This window comes from Pipistrellus hanaki (genome assembly GCF_964339955.1).
Source record: "Pipistrellus hanaki genome assembly, contig: scaffold_57, whole genome shotgun sequence".
Taxonomy (NCBI): domain Eukaryota; kingdom Metazoa; phylum Chordata; class Mammalia; order Chiroptera; family Vespertilionidae; genus Pipistrellus; species Pipistrellus hanaki.
This window is the reverse complement of record NW_028182277.1, coordinates 307806-328984: the sequence shown is the minus strand read 5'-3', so window position 1 is coordinate 328984 and position 21179 is coordinate 307806. Positions and strand designations below refer to the sequence as shown.

Genomic DNA, 21179 nt, shown 5'->3' with positions numbered 1-21179 from the left:
CGGACATCCTTAGGCTCCTGCCACCCGCCACTGCTGCTGCACTTCCAGCCATGAGCCTGGCTCAGGGCTCTGGCTTAGCAGCACTTCCCCTGTGGGAGCACAGTGACCACCAGAGGGCAGTTCCTGCATTGAGGGTCTGCCCCTTGGTGGTCAGTGCACATCATAGCGACTGGTCATTCTACTGTTTGGTCAATTTGCATATTAGCCTTTTATTATCTAGGATATGAGGTCACAATAAAATTGCTGATAAGAGTTGATGGCTTTGATTGACAGCTCATTTCTGTCATTTAAACTAGCATTTTAAATATATGAAAACATAAATGATTTTAGCTTAAGCACTTCATTACCTGTACAGAATGTTATAGAATTTTTTTATTTCTGGACAAATGCCACATGGGACATGTGCTAGGATCTTTTTTTCTCTCACCATTGGGATATCATGTAGTGTTCTTTACGCTTTGGTCAATACCGGGTATTATTATTATTATTTTTTTTAAGTTTCCAGTTTTGATTAGTAAATATTATTATATTTCATTATCTATTAAGTAAGTATTATACCATATACATTTTTCATCTGTGATTTCATTCTTTTTTACCTTTTTGCTGGATCTTGTTAATGTTTGGCAATATATTTGTAGAATATCAAAGTCCAACTGGACAAGCTCGGAGAGCAGATCACAGTCATTCACGAGAAACAACCAGATGTTACTACACAAGCTTCTGGACCTGAAGCTATTCAGATCCAAGAGACACTCTGTCATTTGGATTCCAACTGGAATGGAATCAACAGGATGTATAATGATCGTAAAGGGTATGTGTAAATTAAGTTAAATTTTAATTTAAAAAAATAACTATAAGCTCATGAGCCATGACAAAGGTCACATGTACATTAAGATTAATGAGAGTATGTTTCACATCCTTGGAAGAGGCTCTGTTTAATAAATTGTGTTGAGTGTAGTTCCTTAAAGAAAGAGGAAAGAGATTACATATAGGTAGGTGATCATTTGCAACATAATATCTTAATAATTAAAGGAAGCACCTTTAATTTTAAATATCTAAATAGTCTCCATTTTCTTTAAAATAACTTAAGGGTTTTCATTAATGTTCACTTTCCCAACATGTTGATGATTAATGTGAGAGACAGGAACAGATAATTGGAATCCATATATAACCACAAACTCTTTAAAATTAACTTGTTAAGTAAAATGATTTTGAGCCTCCGTCTTTCTAGATTTTGACCAAGCCTATTAATAGGTGGAATTAAAAAAAAAAAACACGAGGAGATTTTTGGCAGTAACTGGGTATATAGTAGAAAGGCAAATAAGATGTGAAATAATAGCCCAATATAAAGTACCATGTAAGAGAAAGTTAACACAGAAAAGTACATCGGAAAACTTTAGAGACATATACACAAAAATTAGGCATCATGGTCTTCATCTTTTTTGTTTTGTTTTGTTTTGTTTTGTTTTAGCCTATAATCACCTATGTGTGATTATATAATCTTTGAAAAGATATCTTTCAGTGGCCTTTTGGTATATTTATTTGTATGGATTTTTAAATTCATCTGTATGCATTTAGAGAATATTGTTTTAAGTATACCTTTATGCATACTTCTATCTAATTAGACTTGTTTATTAGATAAAGATTAAATTGTTAAAAGTAATAACATCTTAAGGCTCTGCACTGCATTATGAGATTGGTTATTATACTCTTGCCAACAGTATATGTGAAAGTTAACCGAACACTTGTTAACAAGGAAAGGTTGTTTGTTGTTTCTTTCAGACCTCTGCCAATTGTATAGTGAAGATTGCATCTCAATGGATTTTCAATTCTTTGTCAGCGACATTTCAATATTCTTACATATGTTTAATGGCCCCAGTGTTATTTCTTCTGTCAGTTGTTAGGTCATATCTTTGCTCAGTTTTCTATTATGGTATTACTATTTACTGATTAATTTGTAAGAGTTTTTTTTTTCTACATTAAGGATATTACCTATTCATGTTTCTTGTTTATTGCTTAGTCCCAGCTTTTCATATGCTGTCTAATTTTGTTAACGGTATTTTTTGATGTATGGGTTTAATTTTACATAATTATACTTTATGAGTCTTTTTCCTTCCTGATATTGGTTTGTTTCATGCTTACAAATTACTTTTTGTGTGATATTAGTTAAATATTTATGTATCCTTTAAAAACAATTTTTGTTTATTTAAAATGATCATTTAATAGCTAAGCCACCTGAATTTTATTTTTAAATATGTTTTGTATTAAGGCTCCAGGTGGGTGGTTCTATATACTGACTGTTCAGTATCAAGCCTAGGGACCCAGGTAGGCAATGGTAACGTCATCAGAAACCAGGAACTGAGGTGGTGAATGTTTTTGGGGAAAGATATCAATGCCAGTTGCAATATTTGAGAAAGCAAATTTGTATGTTTCTAGATTAAGGCTTGGATTTTGAATCCTTTGACTCTCTGGAAGTCCATAGACCTTCACAATTCCATACTGCCTCCCATATGAACTGACCGTGATCAGAAAGGAGGTGATGACTTAGTGCCTCCTAGTTGAACATTTCTCTCTCTCTCTCTCACTCTCTCTCTCTCTCTCTCTCTCTCTCTCTCTCTCTCTCTCTCTCTCCTCTCTCTCTCTCTCTCTCTCCTGTCTCTCTCTCTCTCTCTCTCTCTTTCTCTAATATACGGCTATACTGCTTAGATTTATTTGGTTTACTGTTTATATTCTCAGTGTCTTTGGAGTGCCTTTCTAGCAACATCTTTTCTTTATTATTGCAGCATCCCCAAAGCTGAAATTGTGGCTGTTATTTAGTTACTGCACATTTTTACCGAAGACGATAAATATTGTTTTAATGTTTTTTTCATAGTATTCTGTTTGAAGTGCTCTTAATTTTGTCATGCCCAATAGAATGTTGCTTGCTATGGGCACTTAACAAATATTAACTACATTTTCAAAATTATGTTCATGGGAGAAGGAAAAATAAACATTATTTTAGAGTTAGAGTTGTCAGGGATTATTTTATTATTTTTTAAAATAGTAATATCTTTTTATTATATAGAGTAAAAATTTTATTAATATTAAAATCTCAGGGGTATCTTCCAAGCCTTTCCCAGCACCACTTAACAAAATGAAAAGGCAGAAGGAAAGTGTTTAGGATCTGACTGCAGTAAAACTTATCCTTTTTTATACTTATTTTATACATTCTAAATATGACTAGCACTGGGCTTTGACTTTATCTTATTTCTAAAGGAGAGAGGATTAAATGGGCAACTCAGTAGTCCTTTGTCTCATTGCCTAACCTGGGCTTTGCAGGCACTTCCATACTGTACTATGGATTAGTCATTGCACAGAGGGTGTTAGTTTGCTAGAGTTACCTTAATAAGACACCAGAGGCTGGGCGGCTTACTCAACATACATTTATTGTTTCCAGTTCTGGAGGCTGGAACTCCAAGATCAAGGCTCCAGCAGGGTTAGTTTGTATTGAGGCCTTTCTTACTGGCTTGCGGTTGGCCACCTTCTCCCTGTGTCCTTCATGTCTTTTTCTCTCTGCTTTTTTCGGACACAGTGAACGATATCTCTGGTGTCTCTTCCTTGACTTATTAGGATACCAGTTGTGTGGGGTTACGGCCCCACCCTTAAGACCTCATTTAAAAAAATTACCTCCCTGAAGGCCCTATCTCCAAATAGTCACTATAGGGGTTAGGGCTTCAACACATGAGTTTTGGGATCACTATTCAGTCCATCACACAGAGAATAAGGGAGGGAAAGGAAATTTTGAAGTATTTTGGCATTTTGGGTTTTGTTCTACCTGAGAAGTAAAACACCATAATTTTTTCCCTAAAAGAATAGAGTAATCATATTTGACATTTCATGGTATTAGAAATGTTAATTGTTTAAAGTTGGGTGGGTTAACTGCCTGTAGCTAATCCATCTTGATTTTCCAAACTGAAGAAGGCTGTCTTTCCAGGTAATAAGCTGCCTAGTATGTGTGCGTATGTGTGCAGGCATGTATGTGAAAGAAAGGGGGGTAGGATGGTGCTTGAGCCAGTTTCTTGGTACGACCCCTTTCTCTAAAAGGAATCATTAACTGTAATCCATTACGAAAACTGATCTTAGAGCAGTGAGTTGTGAATTCACTGATTTTTGAAGCTTTCAGTTTAAATTAGATTTGAATTTATTTAGAAAAAAATGTTTCAAAGCAGTCCTGGAAAGTTTGGAAACCTATTTTATGTTCATTTTTGTCCTCTAGTTATGTTGACAGGTCTATGGAAGAATGGATAAAGTTCCATTGTGATATAAATGACTTTGGTTTGTGGACAACGGAAGCTGAGGAGTTACTGGCTGATGCCTTGGCTCCAGATGGTGAGAAAGCCAGGGCCCACCAGAAGGTGAGTGCTCTCCATCACAGGATGCAGATCTGCTACTAACTGCCATATTCCTTTCTTCTTCTTTTTTCTTTTATTTCAGAGAGGAGAGGAGAGGGAGAGATAGAAACATCATTAATGAGAGAAAAATCATTGATCAGCTGCCTCCTCCATGCCCTCCACTGGGGTTGTGCCCTGTTCAGGAATCGAACTATGATCTCCTGGTTCATAGATCGATGCTGAACCACTGAGCCACACTGGCTGGGCCATATTCTTTTAGTATGTGGCATTTAAGATATATTTCAAAAGTTAGAGCTAAATATATGAATTTTTAGATGCATTACAACCTGCAAATTTTATTCCAAATCTATTTTTCAGTCATAAAGGCTTAGGAAACATTATTTACATTTTTAATTAAATTTTCGTGAAATTTAATTAAAAATACTCTTTAGTGGCTAATATGAAAAAAAAATATGAAAAAAATTATATTTATGCCCAGCCAGTGTGGTTCAGTTGATCTATGAACCAGGAGGTCATGGTTCGATTCCCAATCAAGGCACATGTCTGGATTGCAGGCTGGGTCCCCAGTGTGGGGCATGCAGGAGGCAGCCAACCCATGATTCTCTCTCATCATTGGTACTTCTTTCTCTCTCTCCTTTTCCCTCCCTCTCTGAAATCAATAAAAGTACATTTAAAAATTTAAATATATATATATATATATATATATATATATATATATATATATATATTTAAAATGACACACGTAAAATTTTGTACCCAAGACTAAGGCAGAAAGATATCAGCATACCTCACCCCTGTTTTCTGTACTTAGCACTTATTGCCACTTCGTATTTTTGATAATTATTATAAAAGTAAATTATTCGTGAGCTATGTCAGGGCAGCTGCTCATGTAAGTCTAATTCAGTCTTGGAAAATATAACAGTAGCAAAATCAGTTCTGCTAATAAAATAGGGCTTTAAACATAATGGTCGAAAAGCAAACAAAATTTCAATTTACCATTGTTAAAATATTTTCTCTTTTATTATATTTTAAAAATGTATTTCATGGAGAAGATTCATGAGGCATTAACAAATACATTTATTTTTTCTCATATACATGTTATTTTTAGAAATATAGATGAGTGACTAAATTTAACTTTAAAATATTCTCTTTAAATCTGTTGCTTAAAAATTTAGAGACCAGTGAAGCAATGTCTCAAGAAAATGCAGTTTACCTATCTGTGGTAGGACATAAGGGCATATGGATTTATTTTTCCTTTTGATATATGCTTTCAAGCACATATTTGGGAAAAGTTAAGCAATCCAATTTAATCAAACCTGATTGATGCTTATGCTTCAGTTGTAAACAGCTGCTATTTTCTCTATATTATTTATTACCCTGTTTCACTGTATGACATCCACAAGCGTGGGTGAGATTTCAAAATGGATTTTGTGTAGTGCGCTTACTGAAATTTAATGAAAATCTTTTTAAGTGCCTTTTTCATGAACATAATGTATCCCATGACTTTGTTCCTCTAGCTGCTAGAGTCTAGCATGTAAATTAATGCCTGGGAACCTGGGGGATTCCTTGCATCAGGAAATGTTAACTTAGTGTCAGAATTCATCTTGGGCTGTCCTCTGTTGTAGGCACTTGAGGAAAGCATCAGCAGTCACCAGCCCGGTGTTTCAGCCCTCAATGCCTCCTGGGACGGGGTTGTCCAGAGACTCGGCCCCACGGATGGGAGCGCCTTAAAAGACAAGCTGGACCGCCTAAATCAACGTTGGGCTGCGATCATCGCAGAGGTGAAGGATCGGCATCCAAGGTGACTGAGCCTCACTAAGCTAAGGGCACAAGGATAGACATTTAGGGCAGGGCCTTTTAAAGATACAATCAGAGAAGTCCAGAGTTCTCGTGTTGCCTGATATTACTGACAGTTAAGACCTGCACTGTCCATGTTATGCATTTTAGAACCCTCCTCCTAACTGAATGTTCAGGCTGTCCATGAAGTCCCACTTTTTGTGCAGTAGGATACACGTGAAACTTGCCTTGCTCTTTTTATTTCTGACTGTTGATTGTGATACGGTGACCATGTGGCAGGAACTGGAAGTAGTTGAAAGAACACTCTGGACTTCTGGTCTGAAGATCGGGGTTCAGGGTCAGGCTTCTCACTTGCTCATTTCCTGACTGGACCTTGGGATCTTCATTAGTAATCCTCTTGCTAGGTCGTTCTTAGTCACAGGGTGTGCTGTGCTCATATATGTGTCGGTGCTTGGCAAATAATAAATACCTCAACTCTTCCAGGTACCAGGATACATATGATGTATTGTTGTTTGTTCTTATGCTAAATTATGTTACAGTGCCCCAGATTTTATTAGGGTACCTTCTGGTTGTAAACAGTTTTCCAGTGACTATAAAGTTCAACATTATACATGTGCTATATATTGCTTTAAAATTATTTTGAAGTTATTTTCCTGAGATGGTTAATAACTAATGGATAATTTCTAATTTGCTTAATACATTCTGTCTTATAAATGAGCTTTTTGGGGTGGGTTAATGGTAATTGTAGGCTAAAAGTTTCCAGGTACTTTTTCCTGCTAATCTTAACTCTGTAGATGATGTATTATTTTAGAACAATGCTAATATTTTGTGAACGGCCAACCTAATATCTTCTTAAGTCCAATACAGGCATACTTTGGAGATATTGTGGGTTCGGGTCCAGACCACTATAATAAATCCATCATCACAATAAAGCAAGCCACACATATTTTTGGGTTTCCCACTACATTTAAAAGTTACGTTTAAACTATACTGTAGCCTATTTAGTGTGCAATAGCATTTTGTCTAAACAATCCATTATGTACCTTAATTAAAAAATACTTTATTGCTAAAAAATGCTGACCATTATCTGAGCCTTCAATGAGTCATATCTTTTTGCTGGCTTGAGGGACTTACCTTCAATTTGTAAGAAAATGCAATTCCTGTCAAACACAGTAAAATGAAACACAATAAAGTGAGGTATGCCTATATTATAACATAAAATATTCAAGTATGACTGTTTGGCCTTTGGTTGTTTTTTATAGAATAACAACATCTATCATTTTGTGTGTTTTGGTAAGAAGCAATAGCAGTTTGGGTGTCTTGGTTGAGAGTTTGCCACAGAGCGGAGACAGCGTTTGGCACCTTGTACACAGGCCCCATTTAACTCCATCGAACTCTCTGCTAGTACAGGGTTGAGGAGCCTTTCCTCTGCCAAGGGCCATTGGGATATTTATACCATCATTTACAGGCCATGCAAAATTAACAACTTAAAAATTAGCCTGCTATATTTGGTCAAATGTTTAATTAACTCACCCCTAATGCCTTGGCAGGGCCAGACAAAATGATTTCTCGGGCCTTACAGTGCCCAGAGGCTGGGAGTTCCTCAGGCCTGCTCTAGGCCACCAGCAGGCCCATTCGTACAGCTTTACAAACTGAGGCTCAGAGAGGGGCGGTCCAAGGTCTCACACAAAGTTATTGATGATGCTAACTTATGCTCTCAAGTGCAGTTCTGTACAAACTTTGGAAGGCCACAGACCTCTAGCTGAGTTTTCTCTCTGTAAATAAGAACTGGGATATTTTCGTAGAGGAGTGTCATAAGAATTAAATTAGAGTGTTTGTGAAAAGCATCTTTCCTGCAATGCCCCCTACTGGGGCTCGAGCCTGCAACCTGGGCATGTGCCCTTGACTGGAATCGAACCTAGGACCCTTCAGTCCTCAGGCTGAAGCTCTGTCTACTGAGCCAAACTGACTAGGGCAAGAAGAAAAGATTTTAAGGAAAAAATGCTATGTTCTGATGAAGATGCAGTGTTGTCGCCAGGTGGGGTGATGAGCCATGGCATTTAGGCCTCTCAGGGGAAAGATCCTGAAACAGAGCTTTGAAGCATTTATACCATTTCCCATACATTCCGCCTGGGGAGGGCCTTCTAGGGACAATAAGTAGAACAGGCAAAGGTGGGAGGGAGGCATGAAACAGTATGGCAGGGGAGAAACCTGCCAAGGTTAGAGGGAGACGAAGGTTCAGGGACCAGGGCCACGATTGGAAGCTGAGGTTCTAAGGATCTTCTATGCCATGCCCATGAGTTTACATGGGGAATCTTTCCAGCTTGAAAATTATCTATTTGCCAGGTCTTCTAAAGAAAAGGATGTACCCACTGGCATAGTAGATATTAGCAACAATACAGAAATTCTAAAGCTTTTTTCAAATCGATCTCTGTGAGATGTGCTAATTATAGCTTCCAGAACTAACACATTGAAGCCACTACTTATTTTAATCTTTTTTTTTTTAAAGAAAAGAATAACGTACCTCTTCTCCAACATCTGATATTTTAACTAAAGTGCTTGTTTTTATAAATTCATGGTTTAACATCACTTCAGTTAGTCATTTATCTTAACTCAGAGGCACGTTGGCACTTTAAAAGCTTAGATGTGTACTGTTATCATAGTCATCGAAAAAGCGCACGTTTCAATCTGTTTTGTATTGAGTGCCTGTAGTTAAATAACTGCACAGGTCAACAGCTCACAGTGTTATTTCTTAATGAGCAATTGTTGTCTACTGTTAGAACATGAATTTAAAGCTTGTTTTTATTCATAAGGATAACGTTTAAAATGTAGATTATATTTAGCTAGTCTACAGATGAAAATTTTGTGACTCAAATAAGCAGTATTGAAATAACTTGCTATTTTCCTTCATAGGTATATTTTCAAAATACTAAATTAGTCATGATTATGAAACATGAAACATTTAAATGCCAGCTTTTTTTTTTCTTTTTTAAATGCAAGTCTATAATAGTATTTTAGGTGTTTCCAAAGTAGTTATTTTAGTGAAATACTCTTTGATACAGAGGGTAAATTACCTGTTTTGGTATTTTTAGTCTTAACAATAGTACTGTTCTTGATTTTTTTGTTTTTAATTTTGAAGCAGTATTTCCTCCTAATGGATACTTAAATTTAAAAACTTGTGACTTTCATTAGTTTTTTAAATATTAAAATACCCTCTTTTAAATATTACTGATTCTCTACTAAATATATATTTATTTAGAATATATATTTTTTGTGGTTGAAAAGACAAAATTATAGCCATAAAAATATGGTGATACAATGTAATTTATTAAAAAATTGCATAATAATTTACATTATTAGCTATAAAATTAATGATACCACCCCAAGCTCTAAATAGCTTTCAAACCCTTTCTTAAAAATAAATAATCTTGTTTGTCATATGAGTTCTAATCATACTCTCATCTTCTGACACATGGATTATATACTTATAAATGTTATTCTTATAACATTTAAATGATCTCATTAAGACAGTTTCTTTTTTATATTTATAATAACTATTTGTGTCCTTATGTCCTTTAAAACTTTTCTTTATTTTCTAGATTTCTTTTTATGACTAGGCTATATTTAAATATCAGTTTTATTTTAATGAACCAACTAGATTTCCATTTTCTAATACTTGTAAAAAAATTCCATTTTCAGTATCCTTTCTTTCTTTCCTGTGAATAAAGTGGAATAATAGTTGCCACCTAATGTTAATAATATCTCATGTAATGAAGTTTTTCTCTCTCTATGGAGTAATTATGTGCCTTTTCTTATACTTTTAGATCAAAACACTTTTCATGGTTCTTAAAAAGTCTATTATGTTGAACAGTGGGATCTAGCTTAAAAAATTCTTATTATTAAATTTCAATATAATATTCATGATGAGAGAAAATAACAGTCTTTAGTTTCAATGTTTTTGGATTTAATAAAGGAAGAATTCTTACATTATCAAATAATTGGCATTGCAGAATGTATACATTATTATTGACACATTAAAACGTATTGAAATAATTATCAGGAGTCATTTCATTTGCGGCTTACTTAGTACAGATATGCAAGGCAAATGTGTGCTTTTCTGCTTAATTGGATAATTTGTCCCAATATTTTTCAATAATATCTTCTTTTAGAATATATGGGAAAAATGAGCAAATAATGGAACATAAGAGTAGACTAGATGAGATTACCTGTTGGTTAACAAAGGCCGAGAATGCTGTGCAAAAGAGATCCACCACCGAGCTGGAAGAAAATTTCAAAGAATTAACGGTAAGTGGTTTGTCTCTACATTTGCCAATTGTTTTTTGATGCACGCACAGTTACACTAAAAATAAGATAAAATATTACAAGGAGAAAAAGGTAAGAAACTTTGTGCTTTGTGGTGTATGTCGTGAACTTTAAAGAGGGATATCTTGGACTTTCCCTCTAAAGAGCAGCTGTCTTTTGTTCTTGCAGAGGTAAGGCTTCCCTGATAGAAATGAGAAATCGTGTGGTCTCAGTATTAGACCTAAGGTTTTTAGGATACTTTAAGTAGACATTATCATTGTAGAATAAATTATTGCTTTGAAGTAAAGTTTTTGCTTTTGGATTTAGAAGATAATTGCTAATTACTAGCTATAAAGTTGAGTTTTGTAGAAACAAGAAAACTCTTAAGTGACTTGAGACCCAGGGTCATGGTTGTATTAATACAATCTTTTCTGTTTATCTACAACCTACAAGGGTTGTTTATAACTGTTTATTTATGCTACATATAAAATACGTAAGGATATATAAATAAATATAATCAAATAGCCATAAATTTTATATCTTTTTGTGTTAAGAATTGAAAGACTTATTGCAGAACATAAACATACTGTGTCCATATTTTTATTTTATAAAAGAAGAAATTGGGTGAGTATGTGAATGAACACAAAGGCATGCATCAAAGTTTGCCTAAAAGGATGCCTACTAGAGATTTTGTCTAAAGAAGTAAGATTGAGGCATTTTGGAAACTATTAGTAACAACAAAAAAATACTATGTGGGAAACAATTACTAAGTTTTCTTTTCAAAATGTGACATCAAATAGCCAACAAACTTGTTCCTGTTTTAACTACAAATTTCATTCATTTTCTTGGAATATTTGTGGGCCATTGCAAAGGGCAGGACAGTACAATAGGATCTGTAGAGATGAGGTAGAGAGAGATGCATCCAACCCTTTTTATGTTGTTTTGGCCTTTCATTGGAACGGACATCATTTGCATCATCTAAGAACAGAATGTTAAATTATCAATGTAGATAGGAGAGGATATGACTCTATTATGAGACAGGGAGCACCCGAGTGCACATTGCAGGAGGTTGGTCGTTCCCGTGTCAATTACAATTTGTTGAGATATGTTCAGGCTTCTTAGAAGTTTATTGTCTACTTAAGAAGTTAAAAATTTACATTTGTAAAATACCCAAAGTATGTTAGTTTCTAATATAGTTCTTGAACTTTCTCTAGTATGACACACTTCTAATCATACCTCTCTTCTGACACCTTTAGGACTTAAACCAGGAAATGGACGTGCAAGCTGAGAAACTCAGATGGCTGAATAGAACTGAACTGGAAATGCTCTCAGATGAAAGTCTGAGTTTACATGAAAGAGAAAAAATGTCAGAAAGCTTAAGAACTGTGAATTCCACTTGGAATAAGGTGTGTATTAAGAATTTCTTCATGGTAGAATTTCACTGATTTTACTGTACGTAGGCGAATTATGAATGTCCAAGAAGAACCAATGCTGACTGTGCAGAGAATTCCAACAAAAGCACTTTGGGAAATACTATTCTGGGATATTTAATTCATCCATGCAGTCATTCATTCCCTGAATAGGGTTTAATCGAACTTTCACTTTACGCCAGTCACCATTTCAATACAGCAAAGAGTATGTCACTCCTTCTAATCCAAAGAGTTTATTGTGGGGAGACAAGTAGCTAAGCAATTATAACATAGAGGGATCCATAGAGATATAAAAGTAGGGCATATACCTGGCCTTAGGGGGTAACTGGATGGCTTTTCAGAGGAGATCATTTCCAAGCTAGTTTGTAAAGCATGAATAAGAATTGGAAAGATGAACAGTGGGGGAAAGGGCACTGCAGAGAGAACAGCAGCAAGTGAAATGGTCTAGAAGAGACAGAGAATGAGCACAATGCACTTGGGTCCTGGAAGTGACTCAGCATGAAGTAACAAATGAGTGATGCTGGCAAACATCAGATCCTGGAGGCCGCACCATGCATCACAAGGAATTTAAGCTGTGTCTTGAGAACAGTTCATCGCTTTGAGAGCAGTGGGCAGCTGTCAAAGGTTGTAAAGCAGGAGAAAGTTACCTTTTGTAAGCTGACTATAGCTGAACTATAGAGATGGATGGAGTGATCCTAGGATGGATGTTCTTAGGATATCAGGAAGTCAAGTAACTCCTCTTAGCAAAACCCACTATCAGATCAGGATAGCTGATCTGGAAAGATCAATTAGTTATTAACTCTGTAAAGGGGGTTTCAGGAGACAGATGATGACTTAGATTTGGACATGTCTGAATATCTAATTGCCAGACTGAAAGTATATTTTTGAGAGTCCTTGGCATCTTTAAACTCTGTGTGGTAGATGTAACCATTAGAAACCAGGACCCAGGGAGAGAAGCCTGAGTCAATGGTAGAAACCAAAACTCCTACCCTTTAGAATGTTAGCATTTGATGGATGGGCAGATGAGAATGAGCTTATAAAGGACACTTAGAAGGTCAGAGAGAGTGGGAGGAAAGTCAGGAATACAGACTGTTCAGAGTTCAAGGGAGGGTGTGTGACAGCATTAAATGTTACAAAGGGCCAAGACAGCTAAGGACTGAATGGCGTTCTTTTTTTTTAATTATAATTATTTTTATTTTATTTTATTTATTTTTTTTATTTCAGAGGCGATGGGAGAGGGAGGGAGAGAGAGGCATCAGTAATGAGAGAGAATCATTGATTGGATGACTGACTCCTGCATGCCCCCTGAGACCAGGGAATGTGCCCTGGCTGGGAAAGGAACCATGATCTGGTTCATAGGATGATGCTCAACCACTGAGCCACACGGCTAGGCTGGATGGCATTCTTGATAGTAATGTTGGTGGAGTAGGGTCTTAAGCAAGACTGCAGTGGTAGCAGAGCTATCACGTAGGGTAACACTTTCTCTTTAGGAAACAAGATCACCTTTATTTATATGGTACTCTTCTCTTTCCACTTGGCCGGATGCTATAGGTATCCGCTCTGTGGTGCTCCCTCTGTGGAAGTGCTCTGACCACCAGGGGGCAGCTCCTGCATTGAGAGTCTGCCCCCTGGTGGTCAATGCGCATTATAGTGACCGATTGTTCGGCTGTTTGATTGATTTGTATATTAGGGTTTTATTATATGGGATATATGTAACACTTTTCACATTGCAAGATGAACTGAAATTTTTCATCTGGTGAAAGAATGATGGAAATTGTAGTATTTGAAACTTAGATTTATTCCTTATTTACTGAAAGTTGTATGGAATACATTGTATGCAGTTTTCTAAGAATGAACTGGAATGGCATAGTCCTGAGACTATAAAAACTGAAAGAGTTGTTGGGAGATTTAAAAATGTATTTCTTTATTTACAACATATTGCTTATACTCTTGATTAATTGCTCTTAATTAACCTCCCTGCTCTTTAAATTAAATAAAAATTAACAAATATTCATTGCAGTCTGAGAGAAACCTCATTCAATGCTTAAAGCATTGTGCAGAGCAGTGTAGTGTTTCATTTAATGAAAGTAACCCATAAATGCTGTAGTCATTCCTACCTTAGTAGTCTTCAGCAAGACCAGACAGTATTATGAGAGAAAAAGAAGAGTAGGAAAAACTTCTACCCAAATATCAATGCTCTTAAGAAATCAATGACATGGTTTTTAAGAGTTTAAGTAATTTTAAAAATGAACATCATTTGAACACTTCATAACATTGTAGGCTGAACTCTAGCTATAACTGACACAAAACATTAGGTAAGTTTAGCAGCTTTCAGGTGTATAATAGTGTTGTTACCTATAGTCGCCCCGCTGTACATTCGGTCCCTGGAACTTATCATCTTACATCTGGAAGTTTGTACTCTTGGTAACCAACATCTTCCAATTTTACCCACTCCTCAACCCCTGGCAACCTTAGTTCCACTCTGTTTCTGTGAGTTTGGTGTTTGTAGGCTCTACATATCAGGGAGATCATACAGTATGACAAGTGACTCCCCCCCACTCCCCTCCCCCCAAAGGTAAGGTCTTTATGTTATGAGAACTTACCATTTTCCATTATGGGTCTCCTTAGTATAATGGGTGGGACATTTTGTAATTGCCACTCCAATTAAAATATTACAGTTTGGTAGCCTGTTTGAAAGCTTTAAAAGACAAAAAATAAAATCACTAAAGTCTAAAATATTTTAACTGAGACTAATCTCTCATAATGATCATGGAAGGACCCACACATCATTGGGCTCCCCACAGCTGTGTTGCTATTGAGTAAAATTCTGCCATCCTGGAAAATTCTTCAAGTTCCCAGCAACGAACCTCTCTTTGGTGCTGGTTTGATATACCTCTTGGTTCTTGTTTGATATACCTCTTGGTTCTTAGACCTGATTGTATTGCCTTTGTACCAACTTATACGACCAGCTCAGTTCATCACTTATTTCTGACACAAGGTACAACATTTTTAATGATAATAGATTTTCCATGCATCAAAGTTCTGTAGCACATCTGTCAAAGGTTTGCTGTACACTGAAAATCACTACCTTGATATTTAACATTGGTACATAAGATACAGAAATATATTTGATGAAATGAATTAGGGTAGAAGATGAGTTTGCAAGGCAGGGCTTTGATGATAGAACTTCCCTTGCAGTTTCTTTGTTGAACTCCAGTTCCAGATCTGTTCTCACTCTTTCATTGTCACTGAATAACTTTTTTTCTTATCGTTAGCTTGGCAAGAGATAAGCTATTAATTACTTGTAGAAAATTACATAGAAATGAATCGATATTCTATTTATTGTGTCGCCTCTACTTTGAAAGGCTATAGCCCTGTTTCTTGCAACTAATCTCAGAATTCTTTAACTTTAGTGTGTGCACATATTTTTTTTTACCTTTCATCTTTTATACCTTGCAACTGAACTTAATACTAAGTATGAAGTATAATCTTAATTTTCATATTCTTTGGTATAAATGGAGGTTAAGGTAAGTTTCCGGATATCTAGGCTATTTAGAAATTAAGCTGAAGATACTATTTTGAGGATTTCATATAGCTTTTTATGCTCATTTTGGATCTCCCTTTATCTTCTTGTGTTTGCTTTTGTGAATGAAAAGAAAAAAAAATTAAGTTGTAACCCTGTTTTAGTGGTACTGTAGTTCAGCAACTATTGGAAAGTTAATCTGGAATATATTCTTGTGATAGTTTTTTCATGTCTTAACATTTTAAGTTGAAGGCATTTGATTGCTAGGACATAATGGAAATGAATTTGACTGTATCTCATTGACCTAAAATATGACAATGAACAGAAATTATAGATGAACTTCATTTTATTCAGTACTGTTTATGAAACTAGTTAATAAGACTAGTTAATAAGAAAACTACAACTCAAAACCTCACTCTTTAATATTAATATATTATGTAATGTAAAATACAGGAGGTTACATATTTCAGAAATTAAAATTCTATAAACAGAACATATAGTGTTATACATGCTTAACCTTAAGTCCTAGTGAATGATATTGGAATTGGACTTTACAACAGTTTTATAACCTTGGAGTAAAATATTATTTTGTATTTCCAATTTCCAATAGCCAGAAATATAGCCAGAGTTAGATTTTTTTTTTTCTAATAATAGCATTTAGGATTTTTAAAGTCATGATTTTAAAAATGATAGACATTCCAGTTTTTAGTCCTGATATTTTCACGTTTTACCTTTGGAAAATGTTCATAAACTTTCATAAACTTAAAATATGTATCTGAGTGTTTTTTTTGAAACAAATATAAATGCCATTTGTTTATTTTCTTCTCTGATTTAAAAAAGTTATTGAAAACTTGATGCTATTTTACTCATCCCTTGAATCCAAATTGGGCAAAGAGAAAGCCCTTTGATCTCCGTAGTTAAACCATAGCTGTCAGTCTGGATAAGCCTTGTTCTGAAATGATTCCAGTTACCGGGTTTTCACTGTGATGTGTGCGATTTGTCATGTTTTCTTTCTAAGGAACTCCAAAGAACTGAATGTGAAATGAAACTTGAAGTGGAAACTGTAATCAAAACTGGCAGACAAATTGATCAGAAGCAGCAGACCGACAACCCCAAAGTGCTGGACGAGCAGCTGACTTCTGTGAAGGTATTTTATAACAACCTGGATGTTCAGGCGAGGACAGCCCCGCCCCGCCACTTCCCTCTCTCTCTCTCTCTGTCTCTCTGTCTCTCTGTCTCTCTCTCTCTCTCTCTCTCTCTCTCTCTCTCTCTCTCTGTGTGTGTCTCTCTCTTGTGCATTTTATTTTATTTATTTATCTAAATATATATTTTATTGATTTTACACAGAGAGGAATTGAGAGGGATAGAGAGTTAGAAACGTCGATGAGAGAGAAACATCGGCCAGCTGCCTCTTGCACACCCCCCACGGGGGATGTGCCCGCAACCAAGGTACATGCCCTTGACCGGAATCGAACCCGGGACCCCTCAGTCCGCAGGCCGACGCTCTATCCTCTGAGCCAAACCGGTTTTGGCTCTCTTGTGCATTTTAAAATTTAACTTCTGGGAGAAACTGTGTTTAAATTTTATAGTATTAATAATGTGTTCAGTGATTCCAATAATGTTTATTAATTTTTAAATGTGCTAATATTCCAATGAGTACAAATTGTATTGAAACTTATTTTTAATATTTAATCCAGATTCACTTTATATTTTCAATGACTATTGACATTTCAAAAGTAAACTTAAAAAATAATAGTCCCTGTTTAAACTCAAGTTATTGGCTTATACCAATATAAATTGAATTTAGATTGATATTTCAATTGAATAGGCTACTGAGCCGTGTTCAAACATCAGGTTCTAATAAATCTTATGTCACAAGAAGGTCACATTGGTATAGCAGGATTTAAAATCCTTTCAGGAAACAGCTATCATTTGGACATTTTAGTGAATCGGCCAGGAATGGTGTGCCATTTACTGACTGGATCCAACAGGCTGAGTGTCTTCTCTCACTGAGAATCTCAGTCTTGAAACCAGCGAAGTAAAAAAAAAAGTGTGGAACTGAAAACTTGGCGGTATTAGAAAGCTGTGTTAGATTACATTTTAGATCCTTCTTGCATTATTAAATAGTAACTGAGTTTCTATAAGAGCCCAGAGAAAACCAGCTAAAATGTTATCACTTTCAAACCAGTGAAAATGGGCAGTCCCTACATTTCCTGACTGTTTTCCTCACTTCTGCAAGATCGGGTTGTTGATTTTGATTCATTTTGAGGCGCTATACCACTGGATCACATTTCTCAGCGCATCATTTTGGCATTACACAGCGGAAGTTCTTTTTGAAATGTTATATTTATTTATTGACTGGGCAATATATGCATGGGAATGGCTCAGACCAGGCTCAATCCAGTGGCTGTGTCACCTGGGTCATGGTCTTCCCCTCTTCAGGCTTCACCATCCTCCTTTGGATCTTTAGTTTATATGGAGAGGCCTGACCATGTCAAAAAAAAATGTCTAGTTTACAAATAACCAAATTTGGGAAGTTGATAAACTATGATTTATATTTTAGAAAAGCTCCCTTTTCAATGGCCATAATCCCAGCCACATTATAAATGTGCTGGTGTTCCCCCGAGGTCTGTTCTTGTAACACATAAATGCAGAACTCTAGATTAAACATCTTGTTATTAACACGATGATTTTGGTCCTGAGTTTTGGGTTCATTTAGGAATTGTAACCATTTTCAGAGTCACTAACTCAATGAACATGTATTTGTGATCATTTTACTATACTTTTGAACTTACAGGGGAATATCATTTTTCAGAAGCTCAATGTAGAGACAGTGAAACTATGAAAGAAGCTACCTCAATTCACGAGTAGATGAACTGTGGTTATTTGCAAATAGTAGCCAGCATTTATTAAATTGTAGCCATCTACAAGTAAAAGAATTCAACTCCTTAAGGACAAGTGTGTGGCCCATCACCTTTGTTATTTTGAAAGTTCTGATTAGAGGACACAGAAAATAGAATTATTAGGGCAGATAAGTAGTCCACTCAGTTTAGCTTAGTTTTCTCTGAAGTTAGGGTCTTAGGACCTTTTATTGTTTTATGTAGGATATTCATGTTCTATAATATTGTTCTCCAGCGTCAAGATTGTATATTGAATTACTGTATGTTATTTTAATCAAAACCCAATTAAATTTCTTGTTATGTTATCAATACTTATTTAACTTAGTTACATTTTTAACAGTGAGGCCCTGAGGTCTTAAATATAATTGTGAGATTTAAAAAATGGTGAAATAATAATGATATTAAAATGTTTCATTTCATATGGAAGTTTATGATTTGCAGCATGTTTTCCTGTCCTCAGTAACTCAGGAAAGAACCTGTTATGCTTTCCTGTTTGCTAAATGAGTTTCGGTGGCATTGGTCCTAAAGCGAAACATATCTGTTTAAGATTAGGCTGCAGACGAAAATTAGAATAGAGATTGATAAGGGTTTGCATAGCAAAGCAGGGCAAAAATATAAAAAATCAAAATATAGTTTTAAAAAATTTGGTTCCAAGTATTGTACTTTTCCACAAAATAATCTTGTGCTTTTTTCCCGGTTAATTGTGGGGATATTTTAAGAGATATACATTGTTATTTTTAATGATTTTACAGGAAATTCCCATTCAACAGAGGAGAAGAGGCCAACTAGCTTCTGGAATTAAAGCCTCACTTATTTCTCAAGAGTATTTGGTTGAGATTAACAAGCTTTTCCGTTCTATGAACGATGCTGAGTTATCACTTAATGCTCCCGACCTAACCAGTCATCTGTATACAGACTTATCTGTTCAGGAAAATGTTCTGAAGGTAAATCTCCAGGCAGGGCCTTTGAATCGCTGCAGTTAATGTAGAAATAATGTAAGGAATTTGTCATTGTGCCTACCTAGATGATCTGTAGCTTTTAAATCTTGGACCAAAGATTTAATAATGTGTATGAACAATAAACCTTTCCTGTATTTACCAAAGAAATATTATAAAAATTTAATTTTTAAAAGTAGATGTGGATTTTTAGTATGCAGTTACTTTTTCCATCCTCAGAGACTTTTTTTGATTTAAAAACTTCTAAAAAATTTCTATATTGATTAAAGTATCACATATTTGTCCTCATTCCCCATTTCCATCCCAAACCCCTTCCCAACTATGCCCCCACCCACCCTGTTGTCCGTGACCACTGGTTAGGCTTACATGCATGCACACAAGTCTTTTGGTTGATCTCTTCCCCTTACCCCAACCCTCTCCTACCTTCCCTCTGAGGTTTGACAGTGTGATCGATGCTTCCCTGTCTCAGGGTCTGTTTTTGTTCCTCAGTTTATGTTGTTCATTATTTCCCCTATGTGAATCAAACACCCGCACAAAACATATTGCCTTCTTATAAACTGGACTGCTAGTTGGATATGAAATGTCAGCATTAATCTTGTCACCTATCATGATTTAATATTGGCCAATGGTTGGGGTCTGGGATGGGATATTGATTGTAAGTTAATTAGGGATCTAGAAGTTTTCAGTTAATTCACAAAACTATTAAGTATCATTAAGGCTTGTTCATATAATCTGATTATACTTATGCTAGAGGCCTACTGCATTAAATTGTGCACTTAGAGGTGGTACCTCAGCCAGCCTGCGCCCCCTCACAGTGTGGGAGCCCTCGGACATCCTTAGGCTCCTGCCACCCGCCACTGCTGCTGCACTTCCAGCCATGAGCCTGGCTCAGGGCTCTGGCTTAGCAGCACTTCCCCTGTGGGAGCACAGTGACCACCAGAGGGCAGTTCCTGCATTGAGGGTCTGCCCCTTGGTGGTCAGTGCACATCATAGCGACTGGTCATTCTACTGTTTGGTCAATTTGCATATTAGCCTTTTATTATCTAGGATATGAGGTCACAATAAAATTGCTGATAGAGTTGATGGCTTTGATTGACAGCTCATTTCTGTCATTTAAACTAGCATTTTAAATATATGAAAACATAAATGATTTTAGCTTAAGCACTTCATTACCTGTACAGAATGTTATAGAATTTTTTTATTTCTGGACAAATGCCACATGGGACATGTGCTAGGATTTTTTTCTCTCTCACCATTGGGATATCATGTAGTGTTCTTTACGCTTTGGTCAATACCGGGTATTATTATTATTTTTTTTAAGTTTCCAGTTTTGATTAGTAAAAATTATTATATTTCATTATCTATTAAGTAAGTATTATACCATATACATTTTTCATCTGTGATTTCATTCTTTTTTACCTTTTTGCTGGATCTTGTTAATGTTTGGCAATATATTTGTAGAATATCAAAGTCCAACTGGACAAGCTCGGAGAGCAGATCTCAGTCATTCACGAGAAACAACCAGATGTTACTACACAAGCTTCTGGACCTGAAGCTATTCAGATCCAAGAGACACTCGGTCGTTTAGATTCGAACTGGAATGGAATCAACAGGATGTATAATGATCGTAAAGGGTATGTGTAAATTAAGTTAAATTTTAATTTAAAAAAATAACTATAAGCTCATGAGCCATGACAAAGGTCACATGTACATAAGATTAATGAGAGTATGTTTCACATCCTTGGAAGAGGCTCTATTTAATAAATTGTGTTGAGTGTAGTTCCTTAAAGAAAGAGGAAAGAGATTACATATAGGTAGGTGATCATTTGCAACATAATATCTTAATAATTTAAGGAAGCACCTTTAATTTTAAATATCTA

General features: G+C 35.7%; 1 protein-coding gene across 1 annotated transcript; it reads left to right on the top strand.

Annotated features, from left to right (window-relative positions):
- Positions 1-791: 791 nt before the first annotated feature.
- On the top strand, positions 792-18288 carry LOC311616100 (utrophin-like; the record flags this gene model as incomplete). The annotated part of the gene is made up of 7 exons (XM_084907326.1): positions 792-811; positions 4256-4394; positions 6017-6192; positions 10358-10493; positions 11747-11896; positions 16462-16590; positions 18241-18288. The coding sequence occupies 7 exons, from the start codon at positions 792-794 to the stop codon at positions 18286-18288; spliced, it is 798 nt and encodes a 265-aa protein (XP_084763452.1).
- Between the last annotated feature and the right edge of the window lie 2891 nt (positions 18289-21179).